Here is an 18,770-nt window from a genome sequence, read left to right as displayed (position 1 = left end):
GTGTGTGTGTATGTGTATGTGCCCGTGTCATGGCCCACGTGTGGAGTTAGAGGACAACTTGTGAGAGCTGATTCTCTTCTTCTACCACATGGGTCCTGGGGATAGAACTCAGGTCATCAGGCATGGTAGCAGGTATCTTTACTGCTGAGTCATCCTGCTAGCCCCACTAACTGATCTTTTATGTCTTATAGAGTTTATAATGAGTAAAAGATTATATAAGCGTAATAATTCATCTGTAAACCTAGAAATGTACAGCCAATTTTGAAAGAGATGTACCCTAGCTCAGAAAAATGTTATTGAATAGGTTAATGCTGTTGTAATGAAATGCTTCTTTTAATTTAAAAAAAAAAACAAAAAAAACATAAGACTAGAGAGATAACCCAGCAGTTAAGAGTATTAGCTTCTATTTTAGAGGACCCAGGTTCAGTTCCCAGGGCCCACATGGCAGCTAGCAACCAACGGTAATTCCAGTTCCAGGGGATCCATCCCTCTTCTGGCCTCTACAGGCATTGCGTGCATTGGTGCACTCATATACATTCAGGCAAAATACTCATATACATAAAAATGAAAATTAATAAAAAAAAACTCAAATTAAATATATAAAATACAATTAAGAATAAAATATCAGAGCCTGGAGGCTCAGCAGTTAAGAACACTGAATGCTCTTGCAGAGGACCTGGGTTCGAACCCAGCACCCACATGGCACTAACAACTGTCCAGAACTCCAGTTCCAGGGGATGTGATACCCTCTTCTGACCTCCTCCAGCATTGCATGACATGGGTGCACTTATATGCATGTAGGCAATACACTCTTACACATAAAATAAAAATAATAAAGGCAGGGTGTGGTGGCCCACAGCTTTAATCACAGCACTCAAGACACAGAGGCAGAGATCTCTGAGAGATCAAGGACAGTCTGGTATACATAGAGAATTCCAAGCCAGGTGGGGCTACAAGATCCTGTCTCAAAAAAAAAAAAAAAAAAAAAGGCCAGAGAGAGAAAGGGGATGAGAGAGGATCAAACATTAATTCCTGAGAACGTGTAAGACTGGTAAGTGGGAGGGCCCAAGAGCAGGATTAGAAATGAAACAATGTTGAAGCCAGAAAGAACTGGGCTCACTAATCAATCTTCACAAGATATATTAGAAAAGCCTGAACTGTAATGTATTTCAAACCTCTATCCTAGATCTTATTAGTACAGGTAAAGGGGTAAGAGTGGGGGTAGGAGGGAATCTAGATATACAAACACATACAATAGTAGTTCTCAAATTTACTGAACATTCCAAACACCCAGAGAACTTTAAAAATCCATTGACATGGTTCTATCCTCAGAGATTCTAATTTGATTCGTATGGGACAAAACCTGGGTTTTTTTTTTTTTAACTTCCCAGTTGATTCTAATGGAGAGCAAAGTTTAAAACCATGGACATAAGTATTCTTAAATGACACCAAATGAAGCAATCCTGCAAATCCAGAATATGTAATACTCTCAGATCAAATAAACCATTCCTTCTTTTCATTTTGTTTGAAAAGCCATGTTGTGATTATGAGAAGAATCAGTGCTCTATGGGAGTGTCAAATTCCAGAGCAAATAAAAATAAGCCTGAGACATCTTGTGGTGGTAGTGTGAAGGAAAGAAGTATTGGAAAGTAGATTTCCGAGGGTGAAGAGAGGATAACAAGAGGGCACGGGAAAGCAGGGCATGGTGGGGGCATGCTTACAATCCCACACTTGGGGGAGAACAGTACAGAAAGAACACAAGTTAAAAGCCAACCTGGGGTATATATACATCGAAAGATCCTTTTGATCCAAAAGAACAAAACACTATAGCCAGGCATGATGCCTCATACCTGTATGAGCATCCTGGAGGCTGAGGCAGGGGGATCAAGTTCAAGGCCAGCTTGGACTACAAAGTAAGACCCTGTCTCAAAAAATGATAACGATACACCAAAACAAAATAAAATAAAGTACCAGTAAATAGGGTAACATTTTTTTTTAAGAGGACATAAGATCTAATCTGAAAGACTCTCAAATAAGGTACAGCTATTTGAATCACAAAATAAATATCTATTACTACTAGGTTCCAACCCATAGTATACCTATGAATCCACAATTATATGAACACATAAATAAATGAAGAAAGGTTCACTCTTCCTTACAAAAGAATAACCCAAATGTAAAACTGAAAGTGGCAAGACTCATGAGGAAATGCTGAACTGTTGGGTAAGAGTTTGAGGCATAAGAGATTATGTTCCTAGTCTCAAAATACCTCCCTCAAAGTAGTCATTAATAAAATGGGGGAGGTCAATTTATAGCATAAATATCTGACAGTTGAGCCAAATGACAGTGATTAACATGACCCAAAATAAGAATTATGACAATTATATTGTACATTTATGACAATTATATTGTGTATGACATTCTCTGAAAAGAGCATATAAACTGAGGTATTCTGGGCCAGATAAGCACAATCTCATTTTAATCAAGATAAAATATCAAGCAAGACAGCTCAAAGGGTAAAGGCATTTGCTGTCAAGAATAACAACCTGAGTTTGATCACTGGGCCCCAAGTGGTAATAGACTCCCAAGTTATTCTCTGACGTCTCTACAAGTGTCATGGAATGAACGAACACACACATACACACACACACACATACACACACACACACACACACACACACACACACACACGGGAAGGGGGGAAACATCACTAAAAAAATGTAATAAAAAAGATACATCAGACATACCCAAACTAAGGGCCAAACTATAAAACATCTGACTGCTACCCTAAAACAAAGAGGTATCCTTAGTCATCAAAGATATAATTAAGAAAAATTTAAGAAATGGTCACTAAGTTAAAGGAAACTAAAATGGTGCACAATTAAATATAATCTGGGATTTAATTAAGGAACAGGAAGTCTATAAGCAGAAAAGTGGCAGAATCTAAACATACTCTGTAATTATTAGTATTACACCAGTATTAATTTGTTTTTATAATTATACAATGGTTATGAAACCATTAGGCCAACCTGAGTCTAACATTAATGGAAGCTAAGTAAAGGATATATGCACTACTTTTACAACTTTTCTGTAAGTCAAAATTGCCTCAAAATAAAGGCCTGAGTGATGGGATTAAATGGGATTAAAGGTATGTACCACCATACCGGGCCTCAATATCAAAAAAAAAAAAAAATTTTTTTTTTCTTAGTATTTTTGAGACAGGGTCTCCCTCTATCCCCAGCTGACCTGGAACTCACTAAGTAGGCCTGCCTGCCTCTGCCTCCCAAGTGCTGGGATCAAAGGCGTGTGCCACCATGCCAGGCTACAAAATTTTTATATTTAAGTAATTATGTAGTCCTAGAGAGATAGCTCAGTGACTAAGTGGGCTTGCCACACAAGCATAAGGATGCAAGTTCAAATCTTCAGAACCCCCATCAAATGCCGCGCATGGTTATGCACACAACTATGGTCCCTGCACAGGTTTAGGGTATGCTGAGTTAAAGGAAAACCACTCAATAGGGTTTGGCGGCTACCAGCCTAGCACCAAGTGATAGAACACCCAACATTCTCCTCTAGCCTCTGCATGTACACCTTCACACATATATGCATATGCCACATACATCTGTACATATACCCAATCCCACACACACAATACAAAATAATAAAAATACACCAACAAGGCACTTGCTTACAATCTTGTTAGTGAGCCAGATAATGTACACAGAGCATTCATTGGCACTGCAGGGTATCATGGGGAAAAAAAAAAACAATTTAGTAAAGACAAACAAGTAGACTAAAAATGTTGATCTCAAGGAAGCATTTATCACTGGATAATAAAATGACTAATACACATTTGTATATAAAATGTAAGTTTAATTGTTTTCTTGGATGGTTTTATTACTAGTTCTAAAATTATTACAAAACAGTTTATCTATGTATACACTACTCTACAGAAACTTTATAGATTATAGAATGTTGAACATTCTATAATGTTCATTATAAGAATCATAATGTTAAGTCTTCCACACAATCACACATAGCAAGATATTCAATGGCCAAGAGCTGTGTGGTTCATAATTTGGATACATCCACTTAGAAGCTTAATAATACGCACTTACATAATAAAGATTGAAGTATCTGGCTATAAAGACATACAGAATTATATCAAATACAGAAGTTGCCAAACTTCCTTAACTACAGCATCCTCATGTTCTTAAAAAAATGTATATTAGTAGCCGGGCATGGTGGCGCACACCTTTAGTTCCAGCATTCAGGAGGCAGAGGCAGGCGGATCTCTGTGAGTTCAAGGTCAGCCTGGTCTACATAGTGATATATATATATTCTCGATATATATATACACTCAAAGAAGTTTCCTAATGAAAAATTTAAAAAGCAAAAGAGCTTTCATTTGCTCTCAACTCTGTATTTTAGCTCTAGATCTCCAGAAAATAATCTACAAGAACCTCAGTTTTCTTATGTTCAATCTTGTAAGAAGGCAATTTTAATGGGTTAGGAGTGTTACTCAGTGTAGAGTGTTTGCTTAACATGTTTAAGGTCTCAGGTTCAATCCCTGGTGTCACGAAAAAAAAGGTCATGAATAATGATAACAAGGCAATTACCCCTTTAATTAGAAAAGCTTATATTACAGACCTCCTTCTCTTCCCTTTTATCTCTTAGACACAGTTATAAAGAGTAAATAACCTATTAGGCTTTGTCTACTTTTCAAAATTGACAAGATTAGCAGTATTTTTCCCAATTGTTTCCAAGTATTTATGGTCAAGGAGAGTGACTACCTTTGCCCTGAACTGTTCCAGTTTTTGCTCTTATCCAGGAATAATTATTAATAATATTCTTTTACTCTCAAAAATGTCTCAGTCTATGGTTATCTGTGAGCTATTACCAAAAATTTTTTTTTCTTTTTTTTACACATTTAGCCAAAGCTGGCCTTGAACTTCTGATCTTGTTGGTGCCACCTCTGGAGTGCTAAGATTACAGGCTCATACTACCATGCCCAGTTTTCACAAATTCTTTTCTTATTTTGCTCTATTTGAAATAAAATTTTCATTTGAAACATTACTGCAGGGTTGGGAGTGGTAGGATCATTTGCATAATATATAAAAGGCCCTTGGGCCCGGTGTAGTGGCACATGCCTTAATCCCAGCGAGCCCAGGCAGCGCACTGAGTTCAAGGCCAGCCTGGTCTACATAGTGAATTCCAGGACAGCTGGGGCTACAGGGAGACCCTGTCTCAAAAAGACCAAAAAACAAACAAAACAAAACAAAACAAAACAAATAAAATAAAATAAATAAAAGCCCCTAAATTTGATCCATAGCATCAGAAAAACAAAAAACTATTGGCAAATGTGACTTAATTTAAAAGATGCTTGAGGTTTAATTCAAAGGTTATAGATATTTGGCTATCCTTAGTCAAAGTATACTCCCATTACTTATTAAATATAGTCCAACAAGGGTTACTAAGATGGCTCAGTGGATAAAGGTACTTGTGCCACGCCTATGTTCAATCCCCTAAACTCCACTGGCCTCTGACCTCCCCATGCATGCCCCTCCCACACACTAAATAAATGCAATAAAAAAAGTTTAAAAACAAATAAAAAACAGTCCAACTGTTACCAACTGAACTGTCATGTGTTGAAGCCTTATCCCCCTCCCCTTGCCCCTGTGACTGTTTTTGTATAGAGGTTAATTCAGTTTAAATGAAATTTTAAAGGTGGTCCCTAAGTTAATAGGTATGATAGTCATGAGAATGTCATGGTACACAGCTGATACCCTGCAACAGGGAAAAAAAGGTTATGTGTAATACAGCAAAAGATGTCAGGCATAAAGGCTCAGGAGAAATCAAACTTGTTAATACCTCCATCTTTGATAAAAGCCTCCAGAAAGTCACTCAGTCTGCCATATTTTAACAACTCTAGAAGACTAATACATAACATTCTAGGAGAAACTTACTTGAAACATTCCTCTTACCTTGATATGCATATCTCTCTAACTTGCTGAGGTGTCAAAGCAAAAATAAAAAATTTCTCTTGAAACCGCTGAATACTGCTTTGAACTGGGGAGGGAAAAAAAATTATTCAGTAACAAACAACCACCTGCAATAACCAGGAACTTCTGAAATAATGTCTACTAAATTCTGAAAAGCTTAAAGTTTAATTGAACACGCTAAAATCAAGTACGAGTACTATATCAAATTTCATTCACCTTTAATTGAGCAAAGTCATCCAAATGAATTTAAATACTTATTCATTATTCTAAAACGATAATTATGCTACACAGTCAAGATACAACAAAACATACTTCATTCTATGCTACAGTACTAGAGTCAGGGTGATCATGAGTTCAACTCTAGCCTGAGCTACAGTTAGACTCTGTCTCAAAAAAAAAAGGGACACAGGAGACCTACTGACAAACAGGGAGAGAAGTTAGGTTATTATAGAGGCCTCAAGTCTTCTGCTTCTTAAAAAGTACTGCAATATTACCCAAAAAGGGCAAAAACAAAAATGGCTCTTATATGTTATTGCTACAATTTTCCTAGACCATGAAGATAAAAAAGATAGCTAAATATCTAATAGCAAAAGGCTTTCTTTGTAAATCACACCAAATCAAGAAAAATACAGTAAAAAACATAATCACTTTACTTCACTAGCTATGCTTCATAGAAATTGCATCATAAAGCTAATTTATGTTTTCTTTAAATATTTCTAAAACATTTAAAGAGATGTTATTTAAGATGGTCTACACACGAAACAATTCTAGGTTACATGATGCTTATGGGACACAAAATACAGATATAACATAGCAGGAAGTGTCTCCACTTCTTCAGCTTCTACTTGCTCTTCCATCCCTTCCTCTTTACATGGTTTCCATTTTCCTCTTTTAATGGTTAAGTTCACCCATAGCCTCTTAACTATCAAATATAATACAATAACTTATATTTTGAGATTAAGTGAACACACAGTAGGCTGAAGCTAAGTTCAGTGGTACAGTGCTTGCCTACTATGCACCAAAAACAAGGCCCTGGGTTCAACACCCATTACAAAGAAAGAAGAATCCAAATGAACACAGTGTTTTCACAATTGTTTTTTAATAATATGAGCAGCCGGGCACAGTGGCTCACATCTTTAAACCCAGCACTTGGGAGGCAGAGGCAGGCGGATCTCTGTGGGCTCAAAGCCAGCCTGGTCTACATATCAAGTTCCAGGTCAGCTGGGGCTACAAGGAGACCCCGTCTTCAAACGAAAAAATAAATTAATATTTTTTTTAATAATAATAATAATAAGCATTGGGCTTCTCCAGCCATAAATCTGAAAATATCCAACATAAGTACAGAGTCCCAAAAAGTGGAAATGTGGCACTGGGAGGAAAAAAAAAAAAGAACCTTGCAGCAACGATTAAAGAATCTGTATTTGGGGGCTGGAGAGATGGCTCATTGGTTAAGAGCACTGACTGCTCTTGCAAAGGACCTGGGTTCGAGTCCCAGCACCCACAGGGCAGCTACGAACCATCCTTAACTCCAGTTCCAGGGGAATCCAACACCCTCTTCTGACCTCTGTAGCACTGCACAACATGGGTGCACTCACATACATGCAGGCAATACACTCATATGCATAAAATAAAAATAAAATATTTTTTTTAAATCTGTATTTTGATGGGGGGAAAACTATATACTGACCAAACACTAATAATACAAAGAAGTCTACTTAGTCACATCACAATCAAAGTACTGAAAGTCTTAAAAGCAGCCAAAGAAGAAAACTATTAGAAATAAAGGAGCGTCTCATCGGATCAAATGTAGAGCAGAAAACAACTTCAAAGTGCCAAAGGGAAAAAAAATGGGCGCTACAAATGGTTTCTTGGCCTGGAGATGTAGCTCAACTGATACAGTGCTTGCCTAACATGCAGGAAGCCCTAAGTTCAATTTTCAGTATTGCTAAACCAAGTGATATATGCCTGTAAAACCAGCACTAGGGAGAGGAGGAAAGGTGATCAGAAGTTCAAAGTTCAAGGACAGCCTGGGATACATGAGACCCAGTCTCAAACACAATAAAGCTGAAAAAGATTAAAAGAAAAAAAAAAAAACCCTTAAATTAGCTTCTTGTCTAGCAACAGACTTTTCGTGTAAACAAAAGCTATGTGAATTTGTCGAAAGCAGACGTTATAAGCAAAAGGAAACTAAGCATTAAAACAAGGCAAAATTTCAGAATTGGATCTTTGGGAATGGAAATCACCACATTCCATATGTAGGTAAATATGTCACTTTTTTCTTCTCCAATTCCTTAAAAAGATAACTATAATTAAGCCAGCTGTTAAATGTCTAAAGCACACTGTTTAAGGCAATCATATTGAAAAGCTGGCCTTGCAACACAGGCAGACATGAAAATAGAGCAACAGGGTAGAGAAGGTGAACAAATGAAGTTGTCTAAGAGCCATCTCCTGTTTCATTGTGATAAGCCTGATTAACATAAATCTCTAAAAATAATCAAAACAGTAGATATCTACATTTAAGTAAAAACTGGGCATAACCCACATTAATTCACCAGGACACATGCCAGTATTTGATGAAATGTCTGGGTGACTACAGTTAATTTACCCAACAAAGTTCCTAAAGAACATGCAATCTTGGAGGTTGGGGAGATTGCTCAGCAGTTGAAGAGTGGGTACTGCTCTGGCAGAGGACCTGAGTTTGATTCCCAGCACCTATTGTCCAGCAGGCAGCTCATAGCCACCTGTAATTCTAGCTCTCTTCTGGCCTCCTAGAGCACTGCACTTACATGCACATACTCATCCCCCAACAGTCCTCCATATACATAATTAAAAATAAATCTTCAAAACATGCGGCATAACATTTGGAACCAGTGTGGTGCAGCCATTGTTGGACTACTCAGACTCTATCCTGTGAGCTAAGCTGATAAATCTCTATACATATATATTCATTCTACAGGTTCTGTTTCTTTGGAGAACCCACCAGCTCTGCAATTTGGTTTTCTATTAAATGTCTATAATCTGAGATCAGAAAACAAATTCTGCACAGACTCTCCACATGCTTATAAACAGAGAAAGAAGAGACCATGACTCTAATACATGGATTAAACATAACTACTAAAATCCTTTCCTTTCTCAAAATCTCATCTTAAATGAGCCATAGTAATGCATCTCAGCACTCAGGAGGCTGAGGAAGGACGATCACATATTCAGTGTCTGCTTGTACTACAGACAATGCCTCAAAAATCACAGGTAACACAAATGCACACACACAACATAGATTTTTGTCTTCCAAACACAGCCACATACACTTCTTATACGACCTTGATTCTCTTTTACTTAGCAGCTGAGTCTGTCTTGTTTTCCTTTGAACCCGAATGGTTCTTTGTGACTGCTTCAACCAACTGTGTATGGTACAAGGCAAGCAAAGCTATACAATTTGCAAAGTTAGATCATAAAAATGCTGTGCATGTCTTCTGACTCTGTGGGGAACACTCACTCTTGGCATCCATGCTATAAAGACCCCAAGAAGAACACATGAAAAACATGTATGGAAATTTCAGCTAGCAACCAACATGAATCCAAGCCATCAGATAACAGAGCCTGCAGATACATCAAAGAAGATGCCTATAAGCCACTGGAACATCTAACCATCACTTACAACACTTCCGCCATTTAAGTCTTGTCAGGTAAGAAACCTTTGAATAGATGCCTTCCTGACCCAGAGAACCCATGAGCAGAATAAAATGCCAGTTTTACAGCACTCTTGGAACAGTATATTATATACAGCAATAAGAGAAACAATGTCACACTTTCAATTTTAAAATCATGTAAATTCAAAATTAATATACTCATCCATTTATCATTAGTACTAACTAATAAGACTGATATAATACTCCAGGTTGGTAATAGTGTTCCTTTTTATTACTTTTAAACTTAGAGTGGACCAGAATATATTACTACTGCATTCAGTCTTTAGTCAAGTCTTGCTGGTTACTATCCAAGTTATTTAGGAAATTCACATAAAATTTTCAAATGCTACTTTTTTTCTAAGATTTATTTTATTGTTTTTATCATTTATGTGTTTGTTTATTTATGTATTTATTTAGGTCTCTGTTTTTGAGACAGGATCTCACTATGTAGCTCTGTCTGGTCTGCAACTAAGTATGTAGATCAGGCTGGCCTTTGAACTCACAGAGATTGGCCTGCCTCTGGCTGCTACATGCTAGAAATTAAAGACATGCACTACCATGCCCAGTCTTACTATTTTAAATTTGATGGGGAGAAGGGGATGTATGCACATGAGTACAGGTATCTTTGCGGGCAGAAAAGGGCATCAGATCCCCTGTAGCTAGAGCTATAGGTAGTTGTGAGCTACCAGATGCATTGGGAACTGAACTCAGGTTCTTCACAACAGTAGGCTCCCTTAATCACTGAGTCATCTCTCCAGTCCAAGTACCTCTGAAGATTAATTCAATTCAAATGGGAATATTTTTGTCATCTTTTCAGTTATTTTATGGATGAAAAGTAAATGTGAAAGCATTCTAAAAACAATAAGACACAGATACATTTTTAATTCTAATAGTCATCAACTCTGCTTTAAAAAAAAAATTCAAAGGGCTAGAAAAATGGCTTAGCAGTTAAGAGTACATGCTGCTCTTACAGAAAACCATAGTTAGATACCTAGCACCTGCTTCAGGTTGCTCACAACCTCCTGTAACTCCAACTCCAGCACCTACTGTGGAAAACATTATGCTGGTTGCTTAAAAATTAAAAACAATTGCTGAGCGTGGTGGTGCACGCCTTTAATCCCAGAACTTGGGAGGCAGAGGCAGGCAGATCTCTATGAGTTCAAGGCCAGCCTGGTCTACAAAGTGAGTTCCAGAAAGGCTAAATAAATAAATAAATAAATAAATAAATAAATAAATAAATAAAAAAAAAACAATTATATGATCAGCAATTCTATTTTTGGTAAAGAGATTTATATACCCTTGTTCATAGAAGTATTATTCACAATAGCTAAAATGTGGAAGCAACCAAGTGCCTACAAGTGGACAAGGTAATATATATACACAATAGAGTAACATTCAGCTCAGAAAAGGAAAAGAATTCTGATGGGTACTACCAAGGACAAGAGTGGAGGAGATGTTAACACTAAAGTAAGTCAAGTAGCAAAAAAACCATACAGTGTGATTCCACTTCTATCAAGTACTTAGTGCATTCAAACTCAGAGACAGAAAGTGGAATTTTGATTGCCAAAGCCAGGGGAGGAGAAATGAGGAATTACAGTTTCATGGGTTCAGAGCTTCACTTTTATGAGAAAAGTTTTAGAGATGGAATGGTGTTGGCGGCTACACAAGGTGAATGTACTTTGTAGATGGCAGTTTTTTTATTTTTTAAAAATATTTTATTATTTTTTATTTTATGTGTATGGGTGTATTGCCTGCAATGTAGGTAAGTGCACCTGTGCCGTGCAATGCCTGCAGAGGACAGAAGAGACTGTCGGATCCCCTGGAACTGGAGTTACAGACAGTTGTTAGCTGCCTTGTGGGTGCTGGGATTCAAACTGGGGTCTTCTGCAAGAACAGTGTTCTTAACTGCTGAGCCATCTCTCCAGGCCCGTAGATGGTAGTTTTATGTTATGTGTATTTTAGCACAGTAAAAAAAAAGTTGGGGCAAAATTAAAATGTTACTTAAAAGAAGATCCCAAAACCTTAAAAAATTTTAAGTGAAAATTCATGAAAGCTAACATTTACATATAATTATAATAGAAAATATAAGGTTCTCTTTTATTATTAGCATCTAGTCCATTTTTCAAAACTTGGCTCTTAACATACCAAAATAGAAGTCATCATAACATTAGTAATCAAGTAATTGAAGAGGGTCAATTGAAGAGGTCAGAGTATTTTGATTTCTTATCTCTGAAAAAAACAGTGAGTTTAAGCCAGAATTACAAAAGAGGAAAATAGCTACCAACTACTCAACTCCCAGTGGTCATTTAGCTCTCTGTGTTCTTCATCTTTCACATTAAGTCCTGTTTTTCTAAACTCTTCTTGCCTGTTATTTTCTCCATTCTACTGCCACCACCCTACTCAAGGTCGATTCACTGTCCTCTGCAGATGAAATGGCAGCCCTGCCTCTCTGCTAATTTCCCATGAGAACAAGTGTGGACCATCTTTACCATCACTTCCATCACCATTCCTCTGCTCAATGTATCCCACAACTGAGCAAGACAGGTCTAAATTCCATCCTGCACAGCCCTCCATTAACAAGACTTTTCTAGTAAACCTCACTCCTCATGCTTCCCCTATTTTTACTGTAACCAGCTTCCTCACTGGTCTCACAAGTATGCCCCCCAACTTCAACTTCTGTAATGATCAACAGTTCTCTCCTCTCTTGGCAGTTCTTCTATAAATTCCACTAATCCCAAGTATACATCTGTCACTTAAAGCTCCGTTAAGTCTTATAAGGTGGCTTAGGTGAAATCATTCACTACACTAATGAAAAATTTGAGTACACTTCATAGTGCTTCATCTTAACTATACTCCCACTTGTTAAGTTTTTGTTTTCTTTCAGTTCTAGGTATCAAAATTTAGGGCTTCACGAAACATGCTAGGAAAAGCTACTAAGCCAAGACCCTGGCCCAGTTTTCCACATGCCACCCTCCTTAAAAGCATGTTACTATGTACCCTATGCTCTCCATTCTCCTATCTCATCCTCTTGAGTATGTATACCTGGCCCAGCTTTATTTTTTCTGTTAACAATAATTCCCAAACTACATAACAAACTCCCTAAAGCCATTTCATATTTCCCCTAGATTCTCCATAATTAGACCAAATGGCCATATCCAAATTAAGTACTTGTTATCTAAGTTAAACTGATATATTTGTGTTTGAACTTATTCAAATTCTTTGGAAGAGTCTATTGTTTTGGGTTTAACATTAATGTACACATCATTTTAAACCTCCTTAATCATACCCAAAAGATCAATGAGTGCATCCTAATTTTAAGAATTTCAGCCTTTCAGATTAGCAAGGATTGAAAGACAAATAATACAGGGCTGGAGAGATGGCTCAGTGGCTAAGAGCACTGACTGCTCTTACAGAAGACCTAAATTCAATCCCTAGCACCCATATGGCGCTAACGACTGCCCGTAACTATGGTTCCAGGGGAATTCGATACCCTCTTCTGATCTCCTCAGACATTGCATGACATGGGTGCACTTACATACATGCAGGCAATATACTCATATACATAAAATAAAAATAAATAAGATAATAAAAATATTATCTATTAAAGACATAGTGAGGATGCAGTTTTATAATCATATGCTATTTGAGTATAAATTTGTGCAAAGGTTTTGAAGCTACTTTTAGAGTTATCTATAAAAATATTAAATACCTGTGCTTTTGGTTCCAACAATTCTTCATCTAGACATTTATTTATCTTTTCATAAATATCTGAAGCTCTTTAGAAACATAAGATGCTTACAGATGAAGTGTCTTTAAGAGTCAAAAAATGAAGCTGGGCATAGTGATAACAAACCTTTAATCCCAGTATTCAGGAGGTAGATCTCTATGAGATCGAGGCCAGCCTGATTTCCATATAGAGTTCTAGGCCAGCTGGAGCTACAGGGAGACCCTGTCTTAAAAAAGAAAGGAAGAAAAAGTGAAAAATGGGCTGGAGAGATGGCTTAGCGGTTAAGGGCACTGGCTGTGCTTCCAAAAGACTTGGATTCAGGTGGCAGCACCTACATGCATGGCCAACACCGGTCCAAAACTTCAGTTCCAGGGGATTTGATGTCCCTTCAGACCTCCACAGGCATTGTATGCACATGGGGACTTACACACATGCAGGCAAAACAATCATACACACAAAAACCAAAAACAAAAATAAAGATTTTTTTAACAAAGAACGAAGGAATGGTGCTTGATATTTTATACACTAAGCTATTTCAAACAAGTAAAACACTAAAACCCACTGAAAATATATGTCAACAGAATATCGGTTCAGTTGCCAATATATTTACAAAAAACATTAAGAAAGACTGTCATGGTGAAAAACTCTAGAGGGCACTGTTTACAACTATTTCAAATAGAATAATCAACAGGAAGGCAACAAAGTGACTCTGCAACTGCAAAAGGTTTTTTTCAAATGTTTCAGAAAAAAATGACATAATACATACAGAGAAAGAGCTCACTTTGAGATAGATGACTCTGTATGAACCACAAATGAAATCCTGATGGAGCTTTCCTTCCCATTGTTGTTTCCAATGTTTGGTATCTGAACCGACCATGGAAGAAATTTTTTTTTAATATTTTATTATTTTTATTTTATGTGTATATGTGTACTGCCTACATATAGGTAAGTGCACCCATGTCGTGCTATGCCCCAGGAGGACAGAAGAGGCTGTTGGATCCCCTGGAACTGGAGTTACAGACAGCTGCTGGCTGCCATGTAGGTGCTGGGATTCGAACCCCAGTCTTCTGCAAGGACAGCCAGTGTTCTTAACCGCTGAGCCATCTCTCCAGGCCCCCAAGGAAGAAATTTTAAGGAAGATAAGTTTAAAAAAATAGTGACAGGTATGAACACTGCAAAACATCAGTTTCTGATTAAACGGAAAAACTATAATCCAAATTGTATGTACATTTCTAGTATTCTACTTTTAGCTATGAACAAATGTATTACCCCAAGCGCCTCAATTTTATGTAAGTTTAACTGGTCAATCATCTCGTCATAGGACCACCCCTAGGAAGGTGGGTTATGCTAATTAGATGCTAATTAGATGGGCAGAATACCTAGTACGTTGACTTTTTCCTGCCATGGAATCTGTGAGTTGCCACTTCCCTGAAGAATTCCCTTTTTCTTCTTCATGCCTTTCTTACTAAACATGCTTTCTTTAAGGCTTTGGGCTGCCCCTAGTATCTTGTATTTCTTTACTTTTTCTCTAAAACTTCCTTCTCCCAGACATGTGGCTGCCAGTGAGCCACATATCTGGCCACCCACCCAGGCTCTAAGCCTGCATGGCCTCATGTCTTTCTTCCCACCATTCACCTCTCAAGGAAGCTGCCAAGATTACCAACTCGCCTGTCTTGAGGATTTTATTTTTCTTTAAAATTCTAATAAAATTGTAAAAAGCTTAATTTGGTAGATTCAGAACTTTTTGAGTCCAGGTAGTCTTTCCCAGTGGTCCCAAACTACATAACACAAAAGGCAGGTTTCTCTAAGTCATTCATCAAATAAAGTATGTCAATACAAGTGTATAAGCTAACGTGTTATTAGAAAACCCAATTATGAAAGGCTTTGGGTTTTTTTTTTTTAACTTTTTTGCTTTGTTGAGACAGGGTGTCCCTGTAGCCCCAGATGGCCTATAAATAAATATGGTAACCAGGCAAGGCTTGAACTGACCTGAGAGCTGCCTGTCTATGGCTCCTGAATGCTGGGATTAAAGGTGTACACCATCACACCTTCATAAAAAACTATTTTCCTTTAATCTTACTAAATTAGTAAAAGAGAAACTATGATTAATATTGTTAAAGTAAGAAAAATTCCTATTTCTGTCAGATATGGTAGCATATACCTTTAATCCCTTCCCTGAACTTGGGAGGCAGAGGCAGGCCAGTCTGAGTTTGAGGCCAGTCCGGTATACATAGCAAGTTTCAGGACAATGGGCGGGGGGTTGTAAACAGTGAGATCCTGCCTCAAAACAAAAAAATGGGCTGGAGAGATGGCTCAGCAGGTAAGAGTACTAGTTGCTCTTGCAGAAGACCCAGATTCAGTTATCATCACCTACATGGCAGCTGCCAACCACCCATAACTGCGGTTTCAGGAGATCTGATGCCCTCTTCTAATCTCTGCAGGCATTGTATGCACATGATGCTTTTACTTACATGCAAACAAAACACACATACAAATAAAATAAACAAAATTTTTAAAAAGATAAAAGGAAGCCAGGCATGGCGGTGCACGCCTTTAATCCCAGCACTCAGGAGGCAGAGGCAGATGGATCTCTGTGAGTTCAAGGCCAGCCTGGTCTATATAGTGAGTTCCAGAACAGCTGGGGCTACAGTAAGACCCTATCTCAAAAAGAGCCCCCCCCCCAAAAAAAAAGCTAAAAGGAAAAGCATGAGGTCTCCAGAATTCACCTTTTAGAGTACAATTAAAGCTAACAAAATACTTTCTTTGTAACCACTACCTACAGACCTCTTCTTAGTTATATTCCTGAGCAATCCTCCTATCAGAATTACCTGTTAGCTAGAGCTCTCTCACAATACTAAATTCCTGAAATAATTTATAAAAAGAAAGGTTCATTTTGACGCCGAATTTTAAGGTTCGATTTTTTGATTGGTTGATCCTATTTTTTGAGCCTGTGGTGTCACAAGGAGGTATATGCTAGAGCAAAGCTGTTCACATCTCAAGGCCAGGAAGGGAGGAAGAAAAGGAAGAAACTTGGGTTCCATTATTCTTTTAGAGGTCATGCCCATAAGGGCCTCACCTCTTAAAGGTTCAATAACTTTTTCTTTTTGTCTTTTTGAGACAGGGTCTTCCTGTAGCCCCAGCTGGCCTGGAACTCACTATGTATACCAGGCTGACCTTGAACTCAGAGATCTGCCTCTGCTTCCTGAGTGCTGGGACTAAAGGCATATGCCACCACGTATGGCATGCATAGTCAGTTGTAAGTTGGCCAGGATCACCAGGATCACCTGTCACTTTAAAAAGGGGGCTAAAAATGAAAGCACAATTATAAAGAAAACTAAGTAGGTAATAAACATTCTAAATTAGTCCCATTATTATTATTTTTTGGTTGGGGTTTGTTTGTTTTGAGACAGGGTCTCATGCAGCCCAGTTTGATCTCAAACCTGCTATGCAGACAAGGAAGGATGTCCCTGAACTCCTGATCCTCCTCCCTCCACTTAACAAGTGCTGAGAATGTAAGCATGCACCACAAAATCCAGCTTTATAAAACTTATTTTACATTTACTTCTGTGTGTGTGCATGCATGCCACAGAGTCCTTGTACAGGGCAGAAGATAACTTAGGGGAGTCAGTGCTCTTCTTCTACCTTGTAGATTCTAAGCCACCTTAACAGCCTTGTTATTAATTTTAAAAGTTAAATGTTGGAACCAGGTGTGGTGGCACACACCTTTAATCCCAGCACTTGGGAGGCAGAGGCAGGTGGATCTCTGTGAGTTCAAGGCCAGCCTGTACATAGCAAGTTCCAGGTCAGCTAGAGCTATAGGGAGACCCTGTCTAAAAAAGACCAAAAAAAAAAAAAAAAAAAGTTAAATGTTCGCAAACAAGTTTTCACCTGAAAATTTCAAGGAATTGGAGTTTTGTTTTTTTTTTTTAGGTATTACATTTATTTGTGTGTACACCTGCATGCAGCAGTCAGAGGATAACTTGTTGGAGTCAGTCCTCTCCTTCCACCATGTAGGTTAAAAGTTATCAGGCTTTGTAGCAAAGGCATTTACGCAATGAATCATCTTACCAGCCCAATAAAGGCAACAAGTTCAATGAGAACTTACTTTGTTGAATTTAAAGTGCTAAAACATAAAATAAAATCAAGTAGCCATCTTAGTCTGACAGCAATCAGATCATCCTAATCTCATTAACCAACCCTGTCCCTCACGACTTCCTCCTGACTCAGCAAGGCATACAATACTATAATAGCTTAAGAAAAAAAGCAATGAATATTAGGATTTTCTATAGAGAGAAGGAAAAATAATTTTCCAGGTTAACTATGAAATATTATTTCTGACAGTTAATTTCACCAATAAATCCAAACCCTATATAAATAATTTCCCTATATAAATAATTTTATTAGGTACTAAGAATTATGCCCCAGAAAGATAGAAGATACTGTATTAGGAAGATTGCTACTGTATTAACTTTCAGTAGTGTGATAAAATTTCTGACACTTTCTACGTTACTGATATTAAGCAAAATTTCACTGAAATAATTTTTATTCTCCTGAGTAGGGCAACTACTAATAAAACCTTTTGCTATTTTGTCTTTCAGAACTCCTCTCTAAACTCCCTTTATTACAGATTTGATTTTTCTATAGAAAATACCTTTCTTTTTTGGTATGGTGAATTATCAAACAAATAACAAAGTTGCCATATTTACTGAAACCTTAGACATAAAATTGGGTCATTAGATAGGCATGGTGGTACATATCTTTTATCCCAGAACTTGTGAGGCAGGGGTAGGCAAACTCTGTGAGTTCAAGGCAAGCCTGGTCTACATAGTGATCTCTGTGAGACTGATATCCGGGGCTACAGGGAGACTGTGTCTCCAAAAAACAAAACAAAACAAAGAATTAAATACAATTGGGTCATAATAACTGATGGAAACTTTTCTTATTCGGACGGTACTAATTAACTTGGATTTAAGAAAGACCATTACAGCTCAGATGTCTTTACCCTTCAAACTTGTAATACTTGCCAAAAAATGTTTTATTCAATAAAATTCTAAGATGGAATTATTATAAATACTATATATATAAATAAACTTGTATTAAATGAGATACTTAAACATAAAAATAATGTATACTAGGAGCTGGAGAGATGGCTCAGCAGTTAAAAGCACAGGCTGATCTCATAGAGGACCTGGGTTCAGTTCCCAGCACCCACACTGTAGCTAATAATCATCCTTAACTCCAGCTCCAGGGATCTGATATCGAGGGAGAGACCCACAAACTTCTGGCCTCCACAGGCACTGCATGACATGGGTGCACTTACATACATACAGGGAAAACATATATGCAAAATAA

The 18,770-nt window shown here is 37.6% G+C and overlaps 1 protein-coding gene across 11 annotated transcripts in view; it reads right to left on the bottom strand.

Annotated features, from left to right (window-relative positions):
• Positions 1-18,770, bottom strand: part of Pias2 (protein inhibitor of activated STAT 2) — a 145,375-nt gene that overhangs the window by 86,782 nt on the left and 39,823 nt on the right. For all 11 annotated transcript variants that reach the window (XR_001872265.2, XM_008825903.2, XM_029560109.1 and 8 more), the window contains one exon: positions 5,985-6,069. Coding sequence is in view for 10 of the 11 variants with exons in the window: in XM_008825903.2 (XP_008824125.1) it covers positions 5,985-6,069 (85 nt within the window). In the remaining variant the exon portion in view is untranslated. The remainder of the gene's footprint in view (positions 1-5,984; positions 6,070-18,770) is intronic.

This window comes from Nannospalax galili, unplaced genomic scaffold (genome assembly GCF_000622305.1).
Source record: "Nannospalax galili isolate Female #2095 unplaced genomic scaffold, S.galili_v1.0 scaffold169, whole genome shotgun sequence".
NCBI classification, from domain to species: Eukaryota; Metazoa; Chordata; class Mammalia; order Rodentia; family Spalacidae; genus Nannospalax; species Nannospalax galili.
Note: the sequence above shows the minus strand (reverse complement) of the source record. Positions and strands in the feature narration are given on the sequence as shown.